The sequence below is a fragment of the Opisthorchis viverrini genome (genome assembly GCF_000715545.1).
Source record: "Opisthorchis viverrini unplaced genomic scaffold opera_v5_46, whole genome shotgun sequence".
Lineage (NCBI taxonomy): Eukaryota > Metazoa > Platyhelminthes > Trematoda > Opisthorchiida > Opisthorchiidae > Opisthorchis > Opisthorchis viverrini.
The window spans coordinates 1,801,004-1,828,976 of NW_008751703.1; the positions used below are offsets into that span (position 1 = coordinate 1,801,004).

A 27,973-nucleotide genomic window follows, 5' to 3' on the forward strand; every position below is an offset into this window, starting at 1 on the left:
GCTTCGTTCGACACATGATGCATGGCGGTCTGAGTACTTGTCAGAGTTTTCATTGTTTGCGCAGAATGTGAATGATTTGCTGGTTTCCGCATCGTCCAGCACAGCTCGTGTTTGTGAGCTGGAGCATGAGTTGCGTGTTGCACGTGAGTCGTTGGCGGCCGCGTGTGTGATACGCGATGAGCATGCGCGAGTGTGTGCGGCGCTTTCAGCGAGTGAGGAGTTGTGTGCGCGTCGTTCATCGGATTTGGCTGTTTCTGGCGTCCTCGTGGAACAGTTGAATGCCGAATTGTCGTCGTTGCGCAGTGAGTTGTTGGCGGTACGCGGTGAGAACGCGAGTCTTTGTGAACAGATTGGTGGCCTAGGGAATGCGTGCACTGAGTGCGAGATGTTGCGCTGCCGTCTGACTGAGTCGGAGCAGTCTTTGTCGGATCGTGTTTCTCGTGCGTTGTGTGAGTTGTCCGGAGAGTACGAGAGTCGACTGGAATCCGTTCGTTGTGAACGTGATCAGGCGCTTGCAGAATTGGATTGCCTGAAGAGTGGTGTGATGTCTGTGCCGGTTGAGTCTCGTCTGGTTGTTCCTCCTGTGATGTCTACGTCAGCGTCGCTGAGGGTGTGCGAGTCTGAAGCATCTGCGTTGTCTAGTTTGAGTGCGACCCCCGGTTTCAGTCGTGTATTGGTTGATTCAGCGTGTCAGAGTGTGAGCATTGGTCCTACCAGCGCATCTGTTCCGGCCGATGTTGGTTTGGCGGTTTCGGACGGTTGGATTGAGTATGTGGGCGCCTCGATGTGTGATGTCGGAGTTGGTTCGAGTGAGATGTTTGGACGAGGTGATGTTTCGGGTGTGGTGTCGGCGCACTTGATTGGGGATTCAGTGTCTGACGCCGATGTTGGTGCTGCTGAACGAGTTGATGTTGGTGTTGGTCCATCGGATCGATCGGAGTTGAGCTTGTCGTCAGACCGCATTGACCTACTGCCTCCGCCTCCTCCATGTCCTGTGTGTTTGACACCTTCGTTTGATGTGCCGCCAGAGGTTTTGTCCGGTGCAGTTGCTGAGGTTGATGGATCGGATTCGTCATTGTTGCGGACACAAGCGGAATTGAGTGTTGAGTAGAGGTTTTGTTGCAGTTGCTGAGGTTGATGGATCGGATTCGTCATTGTTGCGGACACAAGCGGAATTGAGTGTTGAGTTGCGGTCCCGCGCGCGACAGATTGATGTGTTGACGCGGTTGGTTCGAGATCGCGAGGCTGCATTGTGTGACGTCCGATACGTGGTGTCATCAATGGAGGCTGAGTGTAGTCGTTTGGGAGATCGTGTGTTTGAGCTTTCATCGGAGTTGGATCGTGTGAATGGTGTGAATCGCGTTCTTTCAGCGAAGTGTTTGGAGTTTGGAATTGAGTGTGATGGTGTTGAATCGAGGTTGGATGTTTGCGGATTTGATTCGGATTCTCACATTGCTGGTGTTTCGTCCGGGGATGTGCAAGTTCCGTTGTCAGTGTCCGAGCGCTCAGTTGTGTCGATTGTGTCGTCGGGTGTGCAAACGGATCCGGATGCGGTGTTGTGTCGATTGTGTCGTCAGGTGTGCAAACGGATCCGGATGCGGTGTTGTGTCGATTGTGTCGTCAGGTGTGCAAACGGATCCGGATGCGGTGTTGTGTCGATTGTGTCGTCAGGTGTGCAAACGGATCCGGATGCGGTGTTGTGTCGATTGTGTCGTCAGGTGTGCAAACGGATCCGGATGCGGTGTTGTGCCGGTTGCAGCGTGAGCTTGCTAGTGTGCGAGGCGAGCATTTGCAGTTGCTGAGTGTGTGCGACCGTGCGAGGAGTGAGCTAGCAGCGAAGCAGTTTGCGCCGGATTGTCTTGGTGTTACGAGTATTGTGAGCGTTGACGTTGGTCAGCAGACGGAAGCGTGTTTGTTGGAGTCGGTCTCTCCCGTCGGTCTGGGCGTTGATCAGGATGTGTTTGGTTCTGTGCCTTGTGATTCATTGGCTGCGAGCGGTGCACCTGTCTTGGATGCGATAATTTCGGCTGATCATTCGTCGAGTCTTGAGGTGATTCCAAGTGGTGTACCGATGTGTGACGTGGAGAAATCGGTAGTTGGTGTTGATGTTGTTCTGGGTGACGGGAGGTCATCTGTATCAGAGAGATTCGTTGACGTTGACATTGTTGGTGAACGTGCAGCACCGGTTGTGGACAGGGTGTCTGCTGGTGTATTCGATGTGGTCGATTCGGATGTGATGGGTGCTGTTGTAAGCAAGGGTATATTTGTGGAATCGTCGGATTTGGAGAGCCGATTGGCGGATGCGTTGTGCAGGATCGATGTTCTGGAGAAGGAGAAATGCCAGTTGGAATCTCAGTTATCGTCCGTTTGTCCGAGTTCGATGGTGGATGTGGTGAACTCGTATGTGTGCGGAGTGCCCAGTGTGGTGACTGAGCCAATAGTGGCTTGCTCGGATGTTGTGTGTGGGGGTGTGGAGAAGGTTCCGGAATCAGAATTGTCGGATTTGCAATCGCGTCTTTCGTCAGCAGAGGTGGAGGTTTCCTTGCTTCGTGATTGTCTTTCGGAACGTGGTGATTTGTTGGATCGTATGCGCGTTGTTTTGTGCGGTGCTGTGAGTGACTTGCGTGGTCTGTTGGATGAGGTTGTATCTCTGCGTTCGAGTTGTGCTGTTGCGTCGGTGGATCGTGATTCTCTGGAAGCAGATTTGGGAGCTGCGTTGTCCCAGGTCGATCGTGTTGAGTTGTGCGAGATGACGGTGGCGGCTGATTTGGTTGCCAGTGAGGAATGCGCACGTGGGTTGCGTGATAGTTTGTCGGAATCGGAATCGCATTGTGCGCAGCTGCGGGAGGCGTTTGCGCGACAGTCTCGTGAATTGTCTACGTTGACTAGTCGGTTGGGTGTTGCTGAGACGGAGTGTGGATTGTTGTGTTCGCGTGTGTCTTCGCAGGGCGCCAGTGTGAATGAGGTTGGTGTTGATTTGGGGAAGATGAGGCGGGCTCTGTTGGTTGTGCGTGAACAGTTGTGCGCGCTTCGTTCGACACATGATGCATGGCGGTCTGAGTACTTGTCAGAGTTTTCATTGTTTGCGCAGAATGTGAATGATTTGCTGGTTTCCGCATCGTCCAGCACAGCTCGTGTTTGTGAGCTGGAGCATGAGTTGCGTGTTGCACGTGAGTCGTTGGCGGCCGCGTGTGTGATACGCGATGAGCATGCGCGAGTGTGTGCGGCGCTTTCAGCGAGTGAGGAGTTGTGTGCGCGTCGTTCATCGGATTTGGCTGTTTCTGGCGTCCTCGTGGAACAGTTGAATGCCGAATTGTCGTCGTTGCGCAGTGAGTTGTTGGCGGTACGCGGTGAGAACGCGAGTCTTTGTGAACAGATTGGTGGCCTAGGGAATGCGTGCACTGAGTGCGAGATGTTGCGCTGCCGTCTGACTGAGTCGGAGCAGTCTTTGTCGGATCGTGTTTCTCGTGCGTTGTGTGAGTTGTCCGGAGAGTACGAGAGTCGACTGGAATCCGTTCGTTGTGAACGTGATCAGGCGCTTGCAGAATTGGATTGCCTGAAGAGTGGTGTGATGTCTGTGCCGGTTGAGTCTCGTCTGGTTGTTCCTCCTGTGATGTCTACGTCAGCGTCGCTGAGGGTGTGCGAGTCTGAAGCATCTGCGTTGTCTAGTTTGAGTGCGACCCCCGGTTTCAGTCGTGTATTGGTTGATTCAGCGTGTCAGAGTGTGAGCATTGGTCCTACCAGCGCATCTGTTCCGGCCGATGTTGGTTTGGCGGTTTCGGACGGTTGGATTGAGTATGTGGGCGCCTCGATGTGTGATGTCGGAGTTGGTTCGAGTGAGATGTTTGGACGAGGTGATGTTTCGGGTGTGGTGTCGGCGCACTTGATTGGGGATTCAGTGTCTGACGCCGATGTTGGTGCTGCTGAACGAGTTGATGTTGGTGTTGGTCCATCGGATCGATCGGAGTTGAGCTTGTCGTCAGACCGCATTGACCTACTGCCTCCGCCTCCTCCATGTCCTGTGTGTTTGACACCTTCGTTTGATGTGCCGCCAGAGGTTTTGTCCGGTGCAGTTGCTGAGGTTGATGGATCGGATTCGTCATTGTTGCGGACACAAGCGGAATTGAGTGTTGAGTTGCGGTCCCGCGGTGAACAGATTGATGTGTTGACGCGGTTGGTTCGAGATCGCGAGGCTGCATTGTGTGACGTCCGATACGTGGTGTCATCAATGGAGGCTGAGTGTAGTCGTTTGGGAGATCGTGTGTTTGAGCTTTCATCGGAGTTGGATCGTGTGAATGGTGTGAATCGCGTTCTTTCAGCGAAGTGTTTGGAGTTTGGAATTGAGTGTGATGGTGTTGAATCGAGGTTGGATGTTTGCGGATTTGATTCGGATTCTCACATTGCTGGTGTTTCGTCCGGGGATGTGCAAGTTCCGTTGTCAGTGTCCGAGCGCTCAGTTGTGTCGATTGTGTCGTCGGGTGTGCAAACGGATCCGGATGCGGTGTTGTGCCGGTTGCAGCGTGAGCTTGCTAGTGTGCGAGGCGAGCATTTGCAGTTGCTGAGTGTGTGCGACCGTGCGAGGAGTGAGCTAGCAGCGAAGCAGTTTGCGCCGGATTGTCTTGGTGTTACGAGTATTGTGAGCGTTGACGTTGGTCAGCAGACGGAAGCGTGTTTGTTGGAGTCGGTCTCTCCCGTCGGTCTGGGCGTTGATCAGGATGTGTTTGGTTCTGTGCCTTGTGATTCATTGGCTGCGAGCGGTGCACCTGTCTTGGATGCGATAATTTCGGCTGATCATTCGTCGAGTCTTGAGGTGATTCCAAGTGGTGTACCGATGTGTGACGTGGAGAAATCGGTAGTTGGTGTTGATGTTGTTCTGGGTGACGGGAGGTCATCTGTATCAGAGAGATTCGTTGACGTTGACATTGTTGGTGAACGTGCAGCACCGGTTGTGGACAGGGTGTCTGCTGGTGTATTCGATGTGGTCGATTCGGATGTGATGGGTGCTGTTGTAAGCAAGGGTATATTTGTGGAATCGTCGGATTTGGAGAGCCGATTGGCGGATGCGTTGTGCAGGATCGATGTTCTGGAGAAGGAGAAATGCCAGTTGGAATCTCAGTTATCGTCCGTTTGTCCGAGTTCGATGGTGGATGTGGTGAACTCGTATGTGTGCGGAGTGCCCAGTGTGGTGACTGAGCCAATAGTGGCTTGCTCGGATGTTGTGTGTGGGGGTGTGGAGAAGGTTCCGGAATCAGAATTGTCGGATTTGCAATCGCGTCTTTCGTCAGCAGAGGTGGAGGTTTCCTTGCTTCGTGATTGTCTTTCGGAACGTGGTGATTTGTTGGATCGTATGCGCGTTGTTTTGTGCGGTGCTGTGAGTGACTTGCGTGGTCTGTTGGATGAGGTTGTATCTCTGCGTTCGAGTTGTGCTGTTGCGTCGGTGGATCGTGATTCTCTGGAAGCAGATTTGGGAGCTGCGTTGTCCCAGGTCGATCGTGTTGAGTTGTGCGAGATGACGGTGGCGGCTGATTTGGTTGCCAGTGAGGAATGCGCACGTGGGTTGCGTGATAGTTTGTCGGAATCGGAATCGCATTGTGCGCAGCTGCGGGAGGCGTTTGCGCGACAGTCTCGTGAATTGTCTACGTTGACTAGTCGGTTGGGTGTTGCTGAGACGGAGTGTGGATTGTTGTGTTCGCGTGTGTCTTCGCAGGGCGCCAGTGTGAATGAGGTTGGTGTTGATTTGGGGAAGATGAGGCGGGCTCTGTTGGTTGTGCGTGAACAGTTGTGCGCGCTTCGTTCGACACATGATGCATGGCGGTCTGAGTACTTGTCAGAGTTTTCATTGTTTGCGCAGAATGTGAATGATTTGCTGGTTTCCGCATCGTCCAGCACAGCTCGTGTTTGTGAGCTGGAGCATGAGTTGCGTGTTGCACGTGAGTCGTTGGCGGCCGCGTGTGTGATACGCGATGAGCATGCGCGAGTGTGTGCGGCGCTTTCAGCGAGTGAGGAGTTGTGTGCGCGTCGTTCATCGGATTTGGCTGTTTCTGGCGTCCTCGTGGAACAGTTGAATGCCGAATTGTCGTCGTTGCGCAGTGAGTTGTTGGCGGTACGCGGTGAGAACGCGAGTCTTTGTGAACAGATTGGTGGCCTAGGGAATGCGTGCACTGAGTGCGAGATGTTGCGCTGCCGTCTGACTGAGTCGGAGCAGTCTTTGTCGGATCGTGTTTCTCGTGCGTTGTGTGAGTTGTCCGGAGAGTACGAGAGTCGACTGGAATCCGTTCGTTGTGAACGTGATCAGGCGCTTGCAGAATTGGATTGCCTGAAGAGTGGTGTGATGTCTGTGCCGGTTGAGTCTCGTCTGGTTGTTCCTCCTGTGATGTCTACGTCAGCGTCGCTGAGGGTGTGCGAGTCTGAAGCATCTGCGTTGTCTAGTTTGAGTGCGACCCCCGGTTTCAGTCGTGTATTGGTTGATTCAGCGTGTCAGAGTGTGAGCATTGGTCCTACCAGCGCATCTGTTCCGGCCGATGTTGGTTTGGCGGTTTCGGACGGTTGGATTGAGTATGTGGGCGCCTCGATGTGTGATGTCGGAGTTGGTTCGAGTGAGATGTTTGGACGAGGTGATGTTTCGGGTGTGGTGTCGGCGCACTTGATTGGGGATTCAGTGTCTGACGCCGATGTTGGTGCTGCTGAACGAGTTGATGTTGGTGTTGGTCCATCGGATCGATCGGAGTTGAGCTTGTCGTCAGACCGCATTGACCTACTGCCTCCGCCTCCTCCATGTCCTGTGTGTTTGACACCTTCGTTTGATGTGCCGCCAGAGGTTTTGTCCGGTGCAGTTGCTGAGGTTGATGGATCGGATTCGTCATTGTTGCGGACACAAGCGGAATTGAGTGTTGAGTTGCGGTCCCGCGGTGAACAGATTGATGTGTTGACGCGGTTGGTTCGAGATCGCGAGGCTGCATTGTGTGACGTCCGATACGTGGTGTCATCAATGGAGGCTGAGTGTAGTCGTTTGGGAGATCGTGTGTTTGAGCTTTCATCGGAGTTGGATCGTGTGAATGGTGTGAATCGCGTTCTTTCAGCGAAGTGTTTGGAGTTTGGAATTGAGTGTGATGGTGTTGAATCGAGGTTGGATGTTTGCGGATTTGATTCGGATTCTCACATTGCTGGTGTTTCGTCCGGGGATGTGCAAGTTCCGTTGTCAGTGTCCGAGCGCTCAGTTGTGTCGATTGTGTCGTCGGGTGTGCAAACGGATCCGGATGCGGTGTTGTGCCGGTTGCAGCGTGAGCTTGCTAGTGTGCGAGGCGAGCATTTGCAGTTGCTGAGTGTGTGCGACCGTGCGAGGAGTGAGCTAGCAGCGAAGCAGTTTGCGCCGGATTGTCTTGGTGTTACGAGTATTGTGAGCGTTGACGTTGGTCAGCAGACGGAAGCGTGTTTGTTGGAGTCGGTCTCTCCCGTCGGTCTGGGCGTTGATCAGGATGTGTTTGGTTCTGTGCCTTGTGATTCATTGGCTGCGAGCGGTGCACCTGTCTTGGATGCGATAATTTCGGCTGATCATTCGTCGAGTCTTGAGGTGATTCCAAGTGGTGTACCGATGTGTGACGTGGAGAAATCGGTAGTTGGTGTTGATGTTGTTCTGGGTGACGGGAGGTCATCTGTATCAGAGAGATTCGTTGACGTTGACATTGTTGGTGAACGTGCAGCACCGGTTGTGGACAGGGTGTCTGCTGGTGTATTCGATGTGGTCGATTCGGATGTGATGGGTGCTGTTGTAAGCAAGGGTATATTTGTGGAATCGTCGGATTTGGAGAGCCGATTGGCGGATGCGTTGTGCAGGATCGATGTTCTGGAGAAGGAGAAATGCCAGTTGGAATCTCAGTTATCGTCCGTTTGTCCGAGTTCGATGGTGGATGTGGTGAACTCGTATGTGTGCGGAGTGCCCATTATGGATCAAAGTGTTGTATGTGGGCCAGTTTCTGGGTCTCATAATGACTCCTTTGCTATCGGCGTTGATCAGGAGCTCTCGCGTCTGCGGTCCCTCCAGTTGGAATGGTCGCGTGTTGGTTGTTCTATAGTGGGTGTTTGTGATACCTTTTTGGGTTGCGATCCTCGTGATTTTTCTGTTTCGGATTTGGCCCCGCATGTTTTGGAGTCGCGTTGCTCTGCTCTGTTTGATTTGTTCAGGGAACGTTCGGTAATTCAGTGTCAGGTTGAGAATGAATGCAATTTATTGCGTGGACGGCTCTCGGCCTCTTCTGATTTTTATAATGCTGCTGCTCGGGAATTGTGCAACATCCGGTCGGTGGTTGACGGTCTTTTTGTTGAGTTGCAGGTGTTGAAATCCAGGTTTGCTGAGCTGCTTGTGAGGATCAATGAGATGGATGAATTAGAAGTAGGCCAAATGTGCGAGAATCTCATTGACTCGTTGTTGTTGAATACACGGGATGTTTCGCACAATGATGAATTAGTTCCCCAGATCCTGCCATGCTCTTACCCTGCGGATACCCCGCAGCTTATTGACGGTTGTGCGGAGGGGTCCCCTGTACTAATATCAGAACGGGGGGATATCGATTCATCCTTCGCCACACATGAAGTACCTACCATTTTCGACAGAGTTGCAATGTTAGGGAAAAAGGACGTAGAGGAATCTGTTTGTCGGAGTTCTGATATTCCTTCTGAATATCTCTCATCAGCTCAACTGAGATCGACTATCCGTGCTGTTCAGTCAAAGGAATGCAGTACACAGGCAAGTCTCAACCTTGCTGTGTTGGATCGGAATCTTTGGGTGTTCAAAGAGAACCTCACTGTAATGAAACGTTTTGTACACGCCACGCTTTCTTTTACTCGTTGGGCTTGCTGCACATTGGCCAATGAAATTAAATGTCACATAAATCTATCTCCAGCTCATTATCGCTCTTTTGCGTGTGAACTCCAAGACTTGATTGATCATCTGCAGCAACTTCAGTCTACTTCCACACTGGAATTGACTCCGCTGGACGAAGTTGAATATTTGGAAGAATTGAAAGTTTCTGTCGAGAATTCGGGTAAAGTTTGTGCACGTGCGGGATCTACCTCCTTGGAGACGAAGTTGAATGAACCTACACGTAAAGTTTCAACGGAAATAGCTACCACACTCGGGATTACTAATGTCAGTTCAATGGTTGCGGATAATCGATTGGCAAGTACCAAAACGGATGTTTTGTCGACGTTTGTTTACGCACTGTGTTTATTAGTCAGTAAAGACCAATCTTGCCGCATCCGTCATTTATTGACGAGAGAAAATCCATCAGATGAGTTTGTAGAGGTGCTGAATGGCCTACTACACAAAGTCGAAATTCAGCTCACTGCCATGTCACCGTCGCACGGAAATTCAACTGAAGACAGGTTCCCTACCGCGGAAGCCACTACATCACGAAGATCAAATTTTTCGGTCGAAAAGTTTTCGTGTTTGCAAAATTTCCTAAATCAGCTTAATGTCTTCCTGAACAATCCTAGGCTCTCTGTTTGCGATGTAACCGTTGACGAATTTCGGTCATACTTGGATAACATACTTATGAAGCTAAATTTGGAAGCACCCGTCACAACGTCTCACACAAGCCCTGACCACTTGATTGAGTCCGCTGAATTCGCTGTTGAACAATCTGGTAACATTCCACTGTCCGTCACGGATTCATCCATGGACCCCAGCCAGTCTCTGAAAAAGGAGTTCCAGACGTTACTTCAAAATGTCATACGCTGTCTTTCAGAGTTACCGAGACGTATTGAAAATATGCAAGTTCAGATGGGGTATGAATACAGTAAACCCAAGATCTGTAGACCTACTGATCTTGCCATACCTTTGTCGGACGACTTGTCTCGTATTCCAGAAATCAGTGAACTTTTGCTGATTCTCTCAGTATTACATGAAACGCTGGTTCAGTTTGAGGGTCATATAAATGAATACAGGCAGCGCATGCGATCCGATTTGATATCTGCTCAGGAGGATATGAAAGTGTTGGAAATTGAAACAGTTTTGGAGCGTTTGGGTCAAGAAGAAGTGTCTTCTCGGTTGTCGGAGATGTTGTCGCATCTGTTACACCCAAGCACATCTGCTACCACGTCAGCCAGCGCGGCATCACCTCCCCTTGAACTTAAGGTCGTGGATGAGCAGACGGCAAGAGCCCCTTCAATAGATTCTACAACAGCACCTACGCATATTAAGGTCAAATCAGCTTGTCTTTCATCTGATAATGTGAATCATCTAGCAAATAACGAGGCTTACGAAAAGGAAGGTAACCAGCCCCTTTCACCAGACCGGCGCGAAACTATTTGTAGCTCGACGTCCGAAAAAACTAAAGATCAACTGGTTGAGACCATTCGTCCGCTCTTTTCCGCTGGAATGAATGTCGACATTAGCACTCCCACACCTTATGATCCTTTGGGAATCAAACAGATTACTACTGCGCAACGGCTACACCGCTCCCACTCCGTTCCAGTACTGCGGGACATATGCTTTGGATGTGTGGAACATAATCCGCCTGAAAAGATGTATGGATCGGCCCGTGATGTCAAAGACTGTGAGAATGTTTACGCAAATCAATCTGCTCGGCGATTGCACTTATTGCAATTCCTCAATATACTTGGAGCCTATTTCCCGGCTTTTTTGTTGCATTCCTCAAACTATCTCCACTCTGTGCTCGGTTGTTTCCTGCGACCATCCACTATACGCTCAGGACTTCGTTTTCTTCGACACTTGTTGCTAGTAATTCCCGATGCTTTGCTGCAAAGCGAGCCATCAGAACTGGCCGTGCAGCTGGAAAACCAGCTTCAGCGTACTGAATTGCACCTACGCAGACGGATGAACTGTCTTCGTGGTCAGTTAGTATCCATTTCTCGACAGTCGCTTGATCTGGGTGCTCGATCCTCTCATCCAGATTTGGACCAAATCAATCGCGAACTGGAGGAAGTAACGCGAGGATACAAATGCGTGCACGATTTGTTGCCAGTTCGTTTGCCATTGCATCCTGATGGACCCAGTTGTTCCTCTTTGTTGCGTCTGGCTTCATTAGGAAAGGATTTGTGCCCTGCTTTCGAGTCCATTTTACCTCCACGCATCCCTTTACTAACCAATGAATCATCATCAGTTCTCCACAATGATCTGTTGAAGCGTCTATTGCATTTGAGGGATACAGAAGTACTTTACTTACTGATGCTGATTGGTCACCCATTACCCCCGACTGAGTCATCGGTTAAACAAAAACTCCGAAAGTTCGCTAACTGGAACCTTGTCACGCCAATTGATTTGCACACCATGCCTGTGTATCGCGTCCCGATCGACACGATCGATGCATCTTTGAGCATCCCGGGGGCCATTAGCACTACGAGTATCATCACCGCCAAGCCAGAAACAGATTACTACTCAACTACATTTTTACGATCATCAGTTTCCGGTCCCGATGAAACCAACGAAACTTCCAATGCGATCGTTCCGCGCTCATCCACGCAGGTCAGTGTTGGTTAGAATCACTTTTGTGTGTATCCATAAAATACTGCGTATTTATCCGAACCGGATTTAACATTCCGAATTGTAGGGAGACTGACGTTTTTGGTCCCCTAATGAAATTCCACACTGACACTTGTCGAGTTTTCGTAAAAATAACCTAATCTGACTGATCACCGGTACTCAGGTTGGTACAGGCTGACTGGCGAAACGAAATAATTTTTCCACAGTCGTCTCCGTGTTTACTAACTAGCCTTTTTTCAAACGGTTTTGTCGTAATTACTTAATGAGCATATATGGTAGTAGCGATCTTTGAAAAAACTAGAATTGGTAGGAATCGCCTTTTCAGTGTTCCGGTGCTAACTCAGATGCAATCGAACACTCACTGTCTCATAAAATTAATGGTCGATAACTCAAGCTGTTGGTTTTCTTTGATTTGACAACCGGGCTTCATTAACAAAGCAAGTTTTTGTTAACCTAATACACCTTAATCTTGAGCTTCTGATCGGACCCCTTAAACCTTGGATTATGGAAGATCCTCCAGACACTTTTTCGTCTCACGCCGATCGCTGCATTAATTGCAGCCTTGGTATTTTACTTAGCTGTTGGGTGCAGCAAGTCACCAGTCTTCCAAGATGCTAAATTTATGTACGTTGAGACCAAATATGTTGAAATTTGCATATCCTAGAATCAACACACCTACTTTCCAATTCCCAATTGAGCTTACTAGTGTCAACTCTTTTTGAAAAGCCAGGAATTTTGGTGTGGCTGATTTGTCCATGGAAAATCTGTGTCATGATGAAGCATCTCAAGGTTGCTACCTCCGACTTTAAACACGATTTGTGAGTCACAGACGGCCGATCAAGAAAACTGTTTATTGGTAACCGTGCACGGCATCACGACCTACTACATACCTCATATATTGGCATTTACTTGCTCATCAAGTTGTAAATTTGTCGGCTGCGGTCCAAAAGGGCAACAGCTGTTCATCTATTGGGACTCCTTAACGCCATATAGATTCTGGCCTCAAAACTCCTGAGGCACTCAATGCGCCAATGACGAAGGAAGTGCAATGCGCAATGAACTACGAATTCATCTCAACTCAATTCAATGAGTAGGCCTTTAGCTTTTGGCCTTCTAGATCTGCGTTTGTCGTGAAAGGCCCCCTTCCTAACATGTGCTCATATGACCATATTCCTTCGTCCAACTTTATTTGCTTCATGTGACAAATTACAAATAATACCCCAATTTCAATAATATCACTGAACTGGTCGCTTTTGTATGAGTAGTGAGAACGTTCAAGTGACAACACACTGGATGTACTCATTTAGGGGAAACATCCTCATCGATAGACTGGCTGTCAATTGCTCTTTCTCCACTAATGTCAAGGTACTTGAACCGACGCATTAAACGTTATAGCTCTTGTCCCTACAAGCTTTCACTTCACTCGGCTGCTTCGTAACATCGTCAGTGCGATCCCTGTTGATGACCAGTAGTGTTAAATCGCCCAAATTCTTGGTCGCCTTTGTTTCCTACTCATCAATCCAGAGGTAGCATTCCCCGAACTTGAACAAAGTGGTCATTAGAAGAGTCTTTATTTGGAGCGGAGAAACCGTTTGGGGTTACCATTGTTTCCTGTTCGAACCAACTTGACTCCTCTGCACTTGGTAATGTCAGTCCGATTTAAACTTGCTATGGTTTCGACTAACGAAGAATGTTCGATAGGTCGTCGGCGAACTAGCCAGGTTGGTTACTTGTCGTCTGAGCAGTCAGATTGACGGCGAACAGTGAACTGGTAAGATACACGGATCTAACGAAGAATCAGCTATCAGTTGGACACAATTCCATCACCTAAGGTACTCAGGTTTGTGGTAAGCGTAACAAATACCCTGTCGTGCTTTTGGACTCCCGAAATTCCTTCCTGTTACAAATGTCCATTTCTGGGGTATTCGCACCCAATATTGTATTCTGGTTAAATGGAGCTAAGCGAGCAGAATGAATGAACGAGATGATTTAGTATTTCAGGATTCACTCCGACAACCTCAACACGCACTCCCTCGTTTTCACTCTAGCTGATTCATCGCCTGATTCAACAGTCACGAGAAATCGTCGAAAATCTCCGTATTCGTCCAGACCAACCGTGCCCATCATCTTCATCTGTGGTCGAGGGTGACCTCTACCGTTTCGAACAACGTTTATCTGAGTTGATAGAAAATCTACAGACTGAGTGTTTATCCCTGCGTATCTCAGCACAGTCTCCTGGAGCCGCTAATCCGAAATCGGCCGTTCCTTCAATTTCCGAATCTTCTGATTATCCAAAACGGGCAGCACGCCCACCAATCTCCGACCTTGTCGGTGCAGTAGATCTTATGGACGACCTAATGGAACTACGAAGTTTGGCGAAGCATCTGTTCGATCAATACAACATAGTCAGCTCTGAAGTGAGTTTCATGTTAGGGCAGTTGTCTGTTTCTGGTGGGCATACACGGTGTCACGAGTAATACATAGCGGAAACTCCTGGTGATAATCGGGACAACTATTGTGTTGTATACGCTCGTTTCGCTACGCCTGTACTACCTTTCCCACTAGCCTATCAATAACCGGAATTCCGCACAATCGGTTGCTTCAATATTCCGTAATATGTGGTGTAACTGAACTTTGTTGATTTTCAAGTATCAGTTGGGTATTGGATTTGACTGGGATTAAACTTCGTCTGATAACTCCTCACTTACATGATTATTTCCGGGTCTGCTGCTGTGAATTCTTCAGGCCCATGACCGTCGTCAGCCAGTTAACTGGGTAGGTTCGCATACTTGTCTGTAATAGCTTCCCTGAAAATCACAGTACTTCGGAAATTCGACCGCCACCCTTGTTGTACTTTTGCGTATTTAGCGCCAGACGTACCTCAGCCAAACATATTCGGAACGCTGCTGGTTATCTACTTTCTCTTCAATGATTACTGTCTTGTGCTCAGCAGAGCTTATCCGAGCAGATTGATGTTCATAGGTGAAGTATGACATGTGAATTTGAGGGTCAAGCCTACCTGATAAATCTTAAGAGGAGAGAAATCCGTGGTCGAGTGTTCAGAGTTGATCAACCATATTAGAAATGTCATATAGATGGGAACAAGCTCTAGCTGTTTCAACCGATAATGGCCCAAGATCTGGGTTTTTCCTTTTCAGCACCACCAAAATAACACTTGTTATCAGTAGCGCGACTCGGTTTTGAGTGCAATTCACCGTCGATTTAGCAACTTCCGGCAGGTTAACTGCGTTGGCGAAACAAATCTGTCTGACACCATATTAATCAGGTCCATAGAACCTGATTGATGAGAACACTCTGCACTATAAACTATTCCGGTCAAAATTTCGTCAATACTGGTATTCTTTTAAAGGACCCCGTTGAATTAGCTTCTCTGAGGACCTCCAGTCAGCTGTTTGTCAACTGTTTTATTCACCAGCTGAACAAATAAACATTCGGTGTAGGGCCTATGAACGGTAGGTGTTACAGTTCGTTCAGTGAGGACAATGACAGCGAAAAAGACACAGGCCGAGTCCCGATGAATGAGGTTTCAAGCAGTTCGTTGTATGAGTGGAGTTCGGCTTAACCACCTACCCTGCGTGATAGACTTCCTCCATGGGTGTTACTGACTGCGGCACTCTCAGCGTCTATGCCTAAATCTGCCTCAACCTCCATCCAAAAAAATAACAGCCATCAAAATGGAGGAGTATGCTGACCCTATGTTTGCCACCTTTTTCGGGCTGATTCCATCCACCGTGGAAAGTCATTTGAAATGCAACCGCTGATGCAGCTGTCAAGACAGTGTGCAATTACTACCATTAACAATCGTCAAAGCGTCTATGGCTTTGGTGCGTTCAAGCGTTAGAAAAGTGGTTTGGACAGCTGAGTGATCTTCATCTGTTTTTGCTTTCTTCAGTCTTAATAATTTTCTGTCTATCCACCCATAGCTTGAACACAATCTGGACATAAATTGGTGTTTACGGCAGCGGTTAAATGCCGCAAATGAACAGATTGACCAAATTTCCAAGCAAATGTACCGAGGACATCATTCATTAGCCTGTATGGAAGAGCGCTTGTCTTTGGAGACGGAAAAACATGCAGCGCTTACAGGTAAGTGTCATCACTCTTCTCAGTGGGGGGGGGGCTTATAGGATGAAGGACGAATGAAGAACGAATATATAAAACAGGAAAATAGGAATACACAGCAGCAGCATGTTTTTCGCTTACCCATCCGGATGTATGCAGCAATTAAGATGACTCTGCCGATGACACCTCGTGACAGTCGATGTAGCATGAGACGAATTCTATTTATGAGTCAGCCGTATGCTGACTGGCATAATACTAGGACGCTTAAAACAGATTCGTACAATTAGGCTATTCAACTGAATCCCTTGACCAGAATATCTGGCTGCAACCCAGCTACGTTTGAAAGGATGCTAGGACATTCCACAAGTCGGCGCATTTGTTCCACACCCCAATCTGAATGGTTAGGGGATTGTTACTAAGACATGAAACCAATAACCACTTTATTGTGAGACCGCAGGTATCACACGCACACCGGTACAAACCGCCATATCATTGTTACTTCTTTCCTGACAGAATCAGGTGTATGATGCGTATTTGCGCCCGTTTGCCGTCTCTGCATCTGTTAACTGAACTCGACCGAACCAATTATTGGGTCTCGACGGCGATTCCAGGAACCAGCATGCGATAAGATCCCAATGTTCATAAATTATTACCCTGGTCCACGCGTCCACAATGAATTTTCAAATCTTAAACAACTTATGAACACGACGTTGAGGGAAAGTGCTTCCGATGTATCAGACGCGTGTATACAAGGCCTAGAAATATTTTGTTTTTGACACTTTTAGTGGCAATGTACTTTGCCCCCAACACTCCAACTCTTCTGTAAAATCAATTACTTCGTGTATCAGATATTGTCTGAATGTCTTCTAATACGGAGTTGATCACAACCAAGCGGGATCATGCGGACAAACAGTTAGGACATTCGAGGAAAACATCGATTTTCCTCCCGCCCCCTCTAGCTTTTCGATCCGTTTTCGGCTCTTACTGGTTGTATTTGTGCGGCGTTGTTGTTCGTCTTTTGTTACATATAACTGTTACGCATAGTGTAGGCAACACGCTTTTCGCGCGTGCAACCTAGACATATCCATGGGCATCGACCAGAATTTTCTCACTACTTTGTTTGTGTCGCGTTGGATTAGCGGTCGGAAAATAACTATTTATAGAATAATTCTACTTTGTGCACGAGCCTCATGTCAGAGATATGTGCGTAGACAAGTGGCCATTTCTCCCACAAACCTACCCTCTATCCTCCTCTGTTAAGTCAGCCGTGATTAGGTGAAAAGAGTGATTTGGTAATCCTGTCCTTCATAGACGTACGCCTCTTATTTTTACGATTCCGGTCAAATTTTACAAACGCATCCACACAACACCAGTAGCCACAGTGGTCGTCTGTTTACACTCATCATATTTGTTTCTATTATGCCTCGTGTGCTAAAAAGCTGCGCGCCTATTCACAGTGCGAACATGTTGAAAATTAACAGTTAGTAGATACACGTGACTTGATCGTACCATTTCACCGGCCCTTCTTTCGCTCGCCCCAGGTATATAAGAAGTATCACACCTTGCTGATTTTTTTAGTTTCTCTTTTAACTCCGTACTACACACTCGCATTTCCCCTCACATTTTATTGCACAACTATACAACACGAATTCAAATTTGATGCTCACTAGTGACTGGTGCTTGATGTGGTGGTCCTTGATCTGTTCTCCAATCTTAGCAATTGGCGTGCAAGGGCTTCGTGTACTTTTTTGGTTGCCAAGTACTTCAGCAGAACCATGGTCATGCTTCACCGCTTCAACGATCGGTGAGCGGATGGGATAACGACCACGGGAACGGCTACCTCAGTCACCAACAAATTCATCCGTCTTCTGTGACCCACGTTTCCATGACAGGATCAGCATTTCTATCAATAACCTAAATCTGAAATCCGTTTAGGTCATTCATTATAATCATATGTGGTTGTGTAACGGTTGTGCCGAACGGACGTGGTTGATACGTGCGATCCTGTTAGTTATCGGTCACAAGTTTTGCTCCTGTTTCTCATTACACAGTTTTGATCTAATTAGCTGAGTTCAAACCTGTGACTTAAATTGGCATACCTTCAAACTAATGTAGATCTCATTAGGCGAATGAAAATGTTCATAACCAGCTCCAATGAATCCAGTGATTTGCGGTTAGTTTCTGCTATGTTCTTGACCACGTCTCTTGAAGACCAGCAGAATTCGTTCTCACAAACCAAATGCGCTAATGTGAGTTGTGCGTATTTTCCTGGCAATACATTGTTACACATTTTCGTGAAATTCGAACTCTGTAAAATCCAGCAAGCTTTTTTTTAATCTGTTTTCCATTCTCCGACTATACGAAAATGGGTGTAAAATTGTGCGTATCTTCGTCTGCGAAGTGTTTTCGGGAGATGTCACCACACCCGAACATTGAGTGTTTTTGAATTCCTCAGCTTATGGCAGAAGGTACAACGTAGATGTGTATTTACCTTTACAGTATTGTATGCCAATGTAGTCCATCACTTTCCCGTCTGATTTATTGCCCTCTTTATTACTCAACCTTCAGAACAATGTGACGTCACTCGCCAACAAACACGCAAAACAGCACATATCTTGGAGGGACTTCTTGAAAAACACGAAAATACTCCTTCCACAAGTGCCGAGGTGCGGTTTGATTCGGTAAGTTCCTCTTGTCGAATTAGTCCCCTTTTAAATGCAGAAGGCTCAAGCAGACGCAACATATCCCTCCCCCCCCAAAAAAAACCCGAACATCCTGTGGTTTTCACGTGTGTATATAAGTATACTTTAGTCGCGTCATGTACTATCATTCCTTGTGACCGGAGCCCCCTCCGGGGAATTCTTTGAAATGGGCCACGTTTTTCTCAGTGTCACCCGTCTGTTAATTTAGATACAATTGAAGGATAGGTTCTCTGGCGATTTTGAACCCTAAGCTCAACAATGGAGGACAGAGAAACACAGTATCAGAATTGAAAACAACTTTCATTGTGTTTTCTGTGCGCTTGTGCTCCCTTGACCATTCACGTGGAATAGCATGTAAGCATACATGGGCAAATTGTTTTTGGTATAAACATGAAGCTCACCGGCTGAACAGTGTGCGCTCAAAGAACATGCTGTTCGGATTCTGAAATTTGTGCGTTCCTCAGTGTTCCACAGAGATCATCCGAATAATGCGTCCTGTCAACCCGGTGCCACCACCTCTGTCAAACGTTCGGAAGAATAAGCTTGAAGGGTTCTGTTTTTTGGTCTTGATCGTTACAAATACAAACGAGAACAAATGAACTTTGAGGATACTGGAGCGCCAACCTGCGACGTAAATCAGGTGGATCAGGAACTCGTAGCAAGTCCATGACCTTCTTGATCTGAAGAAATGTGTTTTGATTGTGGAAACCGTCTCCGAAGCTTCTACCACGTGTTTTACCTTAACTCAGTGTCTGCGGACGATGGTATTTGCATCCTTGGTAGATTTGCACCAGGACACTTGGAGATTCCTTCCGAGCATATTGTGAAATATATCGGAACATCTAACAGTGAAAGAGGTTGTTCCTCATAACAATGGATGTCCCTCTGTAGGGAATAATCAACGATTCGGGAAACCGGAAACTGTTTTATCAATGGTTCGGAAGAACTTTTTCCTAACAGGCACTGAAATAGGACAATTATTACAAAAGTTGCCTGAAGATCGCGCTTCCTTGTAGAAATAACTTTTATGCGTTTCCTCTGGATGTAGTCATCATTCCTTCAATTGTTGTGGGATAGCTAATTTATCAATCTTCTTAAAACGTTCAAAATTTGAAAACTGGCGTATTCCATCGCACCTCTGGACTACCATATTATCTTTCCCTTTGATTGACGGGTCACGTAATTGACAAAAAGCGGTTTTTAGTCTCGTTAGCCAATCGCCGATAGACCATGGGCTGTTAGCAGTGATGACGCGTTCGATGTCGCCAACCTACAGCGTAGAGTTTACACAGCTTCGATGGTTCACGCGCACATGTGAACAACGTGCTAGTAACTTTGTTACCCTCATCTATTCGCACAGATTGACCCTCAGTCCGAATGAGTAAGTGCCATTCTACATAACGGGTCTTGCAAATTCATATGCAGCAAACATTCCGAGGTAGCAAGAAAGCAACTTAAGCAGCCGTTTATGCGAAACATCATTCTAGGCTTAATGACTGAATGAATCTTCAACTACACGTACGTGGTGTTACTGAAGGCTTCCTTAGCACACGTGACTATGACTAGTGCTCAGCCCGCATAAAGCCCAAGTGAATCCCAAACATAGCGGACTGAGATTCTACTTGCCAATGTGAAGATCGTTCTAGTTCACTATACTTTCACGTTGAACGCATTAACCAGTCGAGTTTTACTGCTTCGGCAAGGTTGTCGAGCTACATGTCTCTGAAGATGAACTTCGAAGTTCTAAAGTATGCATCTCTCCGTCTCATCGCGCGTATTTTTATCTGGCAAATCCATCTGCATTCATATAACCTCTTCCATCAATTTTGCGTCAATTGAGCCGCTGTATTCAGCTTTGATTCATTCTCACTTCACAACCGCCATCTCGATGTGCAATTCGCTCGTGACCTGTAATTTAGTTTCCTGGTGCATTTTCAGGATTAATGTAGTCAAGCACAACGTTCCGACTGTTTTTAACTGTTTCAAGCCTGAGACATGCATATTATGCCTCTCGCGTTTCTATGGTGCCTGGGAAATCTCGGTCGTAAAGCTACTGTTTATACGTTCAATTTTATTAGGTTCCATCCTTGGGGCACAGCGCCACAGTCGTGCCTGGACCGACGCTGAAACTCACGCGCAGTACCGAAGAAATCAGAAAACGACAAGGACTTCTCCCCGTGATGTACACCCGCCAAATCACACACCCAAGAATTGCATCGACTCCTTTGAAGGTATGATCAGAAAATGTGGATAGATTATGTTGATTATGGATTAGATATTTAAACTTTGATCGTTGACTGAGTCCTTCAAGGTTTTCTAGTTGTCAGTGATTTCCTCGCGAAGCGGACCCCAAGACCTGCCGAATTCCTCTGCTCTAGTAGGTGTGGTAACCCCTAGTGGGTGGTAAATAAGCAAGTCGCGGACACAGTGTATTGTGAAAAGAACACTTGCATATTGAACACTTTCTTCCCAGCAGCATCTTTATCAGTTGATCGAGTTGGAGTCGGTGCGGGGCCTACAGGTGCTAAAGGTTCTTTTAGCCTATTCGTCTGCCATACCCTCTGTTTCGACGGTATTGCGCCTTTTTTGATATTCACCACACCGAATGTCATCATCCTGAAATGGATATAAACTGTTATTAAATCACGTCTGAATTGTAATACAGCTTCTAGCGCTAACGGCTAAACTAGTGATCAGCGTAATTTTTCCGTTGCCTATCGTGCTGAACTTGTGCTGTGTGTGTGTCAACTTTTGCACGCTCCTTATGTTCCAAGGCCGTTGCTCTCGTTTACAAGATAATTTGGGGGTATGTCCTGGAAGTGTCGAATCGGGAGATTAGTTCTAATCCTTGCCATTTGTTTCTTGTGCAGTTCAACTACTTGCACTTGCTCGTCTGAGGGCACGATATAGTTGTTCAGATGTACTGATGCAGCGTTTGTATGAGGGTCGGTGGTTCGATAAAACTACACATAAAACTATATCACAGTAGGAAATAGGTTGCACAATAGCTGTTGGTCCTATACGACCAACTAGCCAGACGCCAAGTCACATTGAGCATATTGATGAGCTACATTTAATTACCCTAGAAGACGAACGGTGGCGAACCCAGCTGCGCACCTCTTAGTCACTCGTGAACGCTTCGTTCAACCATACCATACAACTAGTGTTGGTCTATCGTTTGAAGAGGTATTAAGGACGCATGTTTTTCTTGTTTCTATCCGGTCTGGAAACAGCACAAGAAATCTGAATAGTAAGAGTCACAATACAAGTAGTTTAGGATGGATTGGGGTAAAGGATACGTGTTTAAACCGGACGTAAAGAATCACGTGCAATCCAGGACCTTTAGAGGTCATCTCTCCATTTTGACGTAAGCGGCTAGTAGCGGTAGTGAAAGATTCAGGTGAGACTCAGTTAAGTCCCGCAATTATCGCTAACCTAATTTACAATTAAGCTTATAACTTTGTATGTTTGCAATCTGATGTTCAAATTGGAACCAAAACTGTGGACACTCGGGGACCACGTTTACCCAGTGAACCACAAAAAGGTGGATCCAGTAGTAACCTATCGAGGAGTTTTCATTAACATTATGATTTGTGTTATTACCAGAAAAAACGATGTTTCAAGACGGTAATGACTCGATCCACACTTCTCCACTAACGGGCTAAATTCTCGTCTGGATTTCCAGAGTGTTGCACACAAATGTAGTTGTAAGTCTGCAGTTTAACTGTATTCACAGAGCTCAGACTGGTCCTCTAACAATACGGTGGCAAAGGGGAACCGTTGGTCAATAGTGGAAGCTGAGTGCAAAACTTCCGCATAATTAACTGAGGTACGGTGGATGACAAAGAATATCCTGTGCTCTTGAATGTGCTGGTTTTCACGGTTAGTTTAGATTACTAGAATTGTGCCCCACTGCTTCACACAACCTGATGTTTTAATAATTTTGTGCACACCAGTCAAGATCGATCGCAATATCAATAAATTAAAAAGCGGCGAATATTGCAGGAGATACGTTTGGTCTCTTTTTACGGTAAAGCTGTTATTCAAAGATGGCTCTGTAGCACAAATGCTGTACGTGAGGCTGGAATAACTCTCAATTTGTTCGGGCTCACGTTGACCTCCAGCGCGTCGTTGTACCGCGGACATTTGTGTAGATATTACACCCTCTTCTTCATAGATTACAATTTTTCTTTTCATTGGTGATCCCTGCTTTTTCCAGACCATTCGGGAAGGTTTTTTTTATGCCGGTTCGCCGGTCTCTATATTTAAATTATTTTTACATGCGATTTCTCTGTCTTTTTTTATTGCGGTGGTCCGTTCATAGTTTCGGCTCGTAGAACAGCTTAAGCTGCACAGTCCTTATGTTTACTTATACTTTTAGCATTCAGTCTCCTCGCAGACAACAAAACAGTCGAAATTCTCCTGCTTATCTCTAAACTGTGCTCCGATGCGTCGAAGATCTCCTTCAGATCTAACACCAACTCGTAAGCATGAAAGACTCCCATCCCATCGCAAGCGAACAATAGCTGACGCAAAATCTTCCACAACTGCTGCACGAAGACAAACAGATACATCAGCAACTTTCCCTTTGTCATCAACCCCTCGAGATGATTCACGCTTTTCGCTGCAGTCCAACAACAATGCCTTGAGCCTTTCTGATCCGTCAGCCAAACCGCTTGTGACCACAAGTCACCCCGCAACCATGGCAGTCGATTGGCATAAGGACTCATCTTATCCAGCTGAGCATATTCTTACATCTTCGGATTGGTCGGACATCGGAACGTTAGAAACCGCGCTGACCCAGTCAAGTACGGTTTCCATCCCCTCCACTTCATTAAATACACACTTTGAATCCAGATTATCAGCCGTGCCAAAGAAACCAAAGAAGCGCAAACCTTTGCTCGGTCGACTTTTCACTCGAAAGCGTTTTAAGAAGATATAATTCCGTGATTCATTTGGATGACTGTTCAACATGAATTGTCCACCAACCTCACGCTTAGTCTTTCATTCTTCGATCCACCCGGTTCGCTCTCAACAAGCCCTTTATCTGCAGACTTCCATACCTCACTTTGGTCCCATTTACCTCACTTCGTCCGTCATCTACTCAAAAAAGCGCCAAATGACTGTTATGTGACGAAAAATAGGCATCCTACTGAGTTTTTTGTCTAAATTACCCATCGGGTCTGAGTCAGTCGTATTCTAGACGGGATCTACCCGACGAATTCATTTAGGTAAGACTGATGTGAAGTGCTGTCACAACCCAACAAACGCCTTGGTTTCCCATTCTCCTCTCACTGATACCTCCATGTTGCAGTGTTTACCAGTAAATTCGCCGACTTTTGAAATCGCTTCATTTCATGCGTTTCTGTGACTTTGAATCGCTGTGATCAGAAAACCACATCCTCATTTGCCTTTCGTTGTTTGCTCTCTTTCTTTCATGCCTTCTCCCTTTTCACCTACATTCTCGTTTTATGTGATGTTCACTCGAATTCGCGCCATTCTGCCACATTTGTGTGCGTGTGCCATGTTAACCATGTATAGATTATCATCAACCACACTCATATTAAATCGGAGATTAGTTTGTTTGAATGCCTAACTATCATGTGGGGTCAGGAACAAGACGTTCCCAGTAGTGACTTCTTCGTCAGCAGTATCCATAGTATATTTGTCCCACCCTTTCGCTTCTGGCGTTGTCTGCACACAAACGACTAGGGCTTTGGAGCCGAAAGTGTAGCAAAAGACATCCTTTGTGAAAGGTGACTTGTCCGTAAAATGCATCATAAGACAAGCATACTTCGAATAAGGTGAATTCAATTTATAAAGGAAACTATTCACAAGGTTGCTGAAAAGTCTTCGACAGCTCACGATCGGTTTCGCCCTTAGGGCTCATCAGGAGGGCACAGCCCCCAAGTTACTGTCGTGGGATGTCGAAGAGTATTCAGCAGCCTTGTGAGTAGTTTCCTTTGTGAAAATATGCTGTGATATCTCGAATATCGTACCAACTGAAACATGAGGCGGTCTTTGTGCAGCACATTCATTTGAAGAATATCATAAACGAGAGATTGAGTTGAGTCTTTTTTTGAAAACCAAATTTACTTGTAAATGGCTGTGTTTGTCGAGTTTATTTTCATGGATTGCTGAAAATAACAACCGTGTTGAATAGAACCTTAACTTCAGAAAAAAATGAAGGCCCAACGTGCAACCAAAGAGGATGTCGAATCAGCAAATTGAATTTGAGCTTAGGTTTTTTCTCACTTAAGATGGTTAAATTTCTTCTTATTCGGATTGCATAATTGTTAGTATATTGAAGTATGGTGAAATACACTCATCAGTAAAAGTTGCAGTTGCCGAATGGTGATTAATTAACTTGTACATGCTAGATGAATGAAGGTAGCAGATTGGCCTGCTCATATTATATGTTAAGACGGGCGGTCACACCCGAGTAGCTGGCATCTTATGCCTCCGAACTTGGTCCCAATCGAATGCTCTCGATCTACAGCCCTCCTACTGCGTGTTTGTTGCGCACAATTACAATATGTGAAGAGACTAGCACACACTAGTACCCATACTGTTTCTCGCTTTATAACTAATGTCTGGACAGTTAAATAAGGTGACAGATGAATCTATGCAACGCATGAGCGCACACCATCATCACCGTCTTAGAGTAAAACTGCACACGTCAGAATTGGTCCCATATATCAGAATCCTACTAGCATTCAACTCGTTTGGAGACCATCCCGTGGGACAAATTCCGGAGACTGTTGAACGTCTTGTACATATTGTGAGATGGGCACCTCCTGAAAGGTGAAAATAAGAATGGTTCTGTGTGATTTTGTAACCACAGATCGTAGTGTCGCAAGTCGGAAGATAAAGCGTACGTGCCATTTATTAGGAATACAATAGCAACACACTAGTAACGCAGTAGTCGGGCCCGGATAAGAAGGTTGTTCCACTGGAGATCGCAGTATATATAAGATGCGTCCAAAACACTCAGCAGTCTCTTAACAAGGTAACTAGAAGACTGGTTACTAAGAGTAGTAGTTGAAACCGTATGATGCTAGCGTCGTCTGTTCCTTGTGATAGAAATGAAAAGATTCACTTACAATTATAAAAGTTACAAGAACGTTGTAACTCCAGCTAGTGGCGTAGAAACAAAGCTGGTTTATAATACTCGACTAGTTGTCAGTCATTCACCGGAAACAGGGCAGTTACGGAGTGTGTCGCTGTTGAGAACTGTCATCTTTTGTGTGAGTGAAGCAAGGTAGAACAAACGAAGGATTGCGTATTCAGTTGCTGCTGATCGTTTCCGGGTTTCAAAACAAAAGGACAGTGGAATAGGCAAGAGCAGATATCAAAAGATTGGTCAAATGTGTATCCAGATTAGTGGATAGCTGCCAAAAGATCAGTGTTTGCGATTGTTGAGTTAGTTGGAGTACTCGAAATTTTCATAGGTTTTAAGGAAGGCGCGAAACTTGTGTAAAAAATTTAAGGTGTGAGTTGCAAACGTCTGCGAACACAATAAGTGAAATTGTACTCACACGATACCATTCAAACTTGGATTTTGACGGAGTTCTCACGGACTCAAATTATAGTAAGAAACTGTTTTTGTGACCATATTCCTACATCTCTTCGTGAGTCAGAAGGCTTAGTTCAACAATTTTCTGTGGGGAATCGAAGGGTCTTGTTTTACGCGTCGTCTTCCAAAACCACTTCTGAGACCACTCGTTGCAAACAGTCATGGAATTGATGTAATTATTTGAAAAAGCAAAGGTCCAGCGAGACAACAACCCATATAATGAAACGGACCGAATGCTCTCGTTTTTTCCATTTGGGGTAGATTAGAGCACTGGAAGTGAGTTTCGCGTCTGCTTCGTCTCAGTGGCTACTACAAAAAGGTTGATTTGTGATTTGCATACCCCTTACAAACTTTACCACATGACAGTGCGGCGTCTGCAGGAAGTTCTGCTACACACCCGTGCATGTACTGCAACACAAAATAAATAGCCGTGAATACCTAGTGCAGTTTCAATTTGATTTGGTTTGGCGCCACAAACTTGTATTTGACGTTGTACATCACACTGAATGTAAGCTCGCGAACTGTATTCCAGACTTAAACATTCCTAAGGTAATGCCCCACCAAACTGAATTGGTCGTTGCATTTTCGATCGAAATAAGTTAACGTGGAGTAGTTGAGGGGCTGCAATGAGGTCTTCGTGAAACTATTTTCATATGTACTTGACACAGCTCGCCGTTCCGTCTGACACAAATCGAATCCAACACGTAACTGTATTCCAATGATACCCACCCGACTGTATGTCCAATAATGTTTGTCGGCCAAAAATGTCTGTTGGAGTTTAAAAGTCCCATAGTGAATCAGAAATAATGTACAATACGGACTGCTTGATTGACTACCCTTTTATAAAGACTCAAAAACAGGGTACAACCAACGATAGACTGTTCAGGTTTCGGTACAACTACCACTTTGCGGCGTTGTAGAGAAGTTTCAGATGTTCGTAATATCCTTTTTAAGTGGTTAGGGGATTTGCGGAAATCGCCTTCACCTCAACCTCGTTTGAAATTTTCTACTGCTGTCCTGTCGCAGTTATTCTGATGACTTCACACTAAAATGGGGAAGTACTGACTTGAGTTCCACTCTTCTTAGAGCTCAGAAGTAGTGCATATCCTTGGCCGTGCCGAGGTTTGAACTTCGCGCGTGCGAGGTAAGCGTGTTGCCACCACTCCACCAACACACACAGAAAATATTTGAATTTTCGCGTCTGAAAAGGCGAACATGTTCCCGCCTGAGCGACTTGATTGTTTTACCGGACGCCTCGAATGATGACCCAGCAACTGAACTAGTCGTATCTATCGAGTGACCCACCTATCAGGACTTCCACAAAGTCAGGTAGCGCCACGGATACCATTAAGCCTAGTAGGCAATTTTTCTTTAGCTGTTTCTGGTTTCAAGTTTTGTAGAATTTACGTTTACTTACTCTCGTTTGAATGATCATTCTCCTGCCCTTGTTGAGTTCACAAAAAGGGAAAGCAAGCGCTGGACTCAAGTTTTGCTGTTATTAAAGCTCATCAGAATAAATGCGCAAGAACAGGAAAAGAACTGCTCAGATGAGGGTGGCTGTTCTTGACTGTCAGAAATTCTTTTTTCCCGTCGACCATAATTTACTTGCTACCGAACTGCCCTCACTCTGCTGGCTTATTATGCCTTCAGCGGACGCAAATAGGCGCTGAATATTTTCTCTGTGTAGTTGCCGGAGAATTATCTATTAAATGACTGTAGACCTGCTCACCCCACAATTTTCCACCGCCAGAAATAAATATCACAGTTTGGATCAAGTTTCTTCAGTAAGGCTTGCTAATAGCATTATCAGGAAATGGAAGATCAATTGGCGGAGGGGGTAAGCCTTGAACTCCACATGCTCAGCTGCCTCAGCAAAGTCAGCTTCATCAATATAATCAGATTTCAACATTAGAAGTGTCCACTTTTGATGACAGATCAGAAATCAGGTCGGTAAATCGAACTCTAACAATAAATAGCTTCCTTCAGGGTTTTTCCATAATTCCTCCATAATTGATACTGATGGAGGCTCCCATGAATTACAACTCACTGAATAAACCGATCCGAATAAACTGATGGGTTATTTTCTACCTGGTTGGGTCGGATTTGCTGGAC

General features: G+C 46.3%; 4 protein-coding genes across 4 annotated transcripts in view; 1 reads left to right on the plus strand and 3 right to left on the minus strand.

Moving 5' to 3' along the window:
• T265_03356 (hypothetical protein) overlaps positions 1 to 53 on the minus strand; it is a gene marked incomplete at both ends in the record, with an annotated part of 11,944 nt that extends 11,891 nt beyond the window's left edge. Inside the window, one exon of the mRNA XM_009167817.1 lies at positions 1 to 53. This exon is cut by the window's left edge and continues 6,000 nt beyond it. Coding sequence (XP_009166081.1) covers positions 1 to 53 — 53 coding nt within the window.
• An 11-nt stretch (positions 54 to 64) lies between these two features.
• Positions 65 to 23,859, plus strand: T265_13227 (hypothetical protein; the record flags this gene model as incomplete). The annotated part of the gene is made up of 9 exons (XM_009167833.1): positions 65 to 1,100; positions 1,126 to 1,577; positions 1,625 to 2,248; positions 7,778 to 11,482; positions 13,549 to 13,917; positions 15,445 to 15,607; positions 18,152 to 18,264; positions 20,364 to 20,516; positions 22,667 to 23,859. Coding segments are annotated over 9 exons (7,176 nt in total), but the record flags the coding sequence as incomplete, so codon positions are not given.
• On the minus strand, positions 691 to 1,329 carry T265_03358 (hypothetical protein; the record flags this gene model as incomplete). The annotated part of the gene is made up of 1 exon (XM_009167819.1): positions 691 to 1,329. One exon carries the CDS (start codon positions 1,327 to 1,329, stop codon positions 691 to 693), a length of 639 nt encoding a protein of 212 aa, XP_009166083.1.
• A 474-nt stretch (positions 23,860 to 24,333) lies between the features above and the next one.
• T265_03359 (hypothetical protein) lies at positions 24,334 to 26,652 on the minus strand (the record flags this gene model as incomplete). Its single annotated transcript, XM_009167820.1, has 2 exons — positions 24,334 to 24,451; positions 26,591 to 26,652. The coding sequence occupies 2 exons, from the start codon at positions 26,650 to 26,652 to the stop codon at positions 24,334 to 24,336; spliced, it is 180 nt and encodes a 59-aa protein (XP_009166084.1).
• Between the last annotated feature and the right edge of the window lie 1,321 nt (positions 26,653 to 27,973).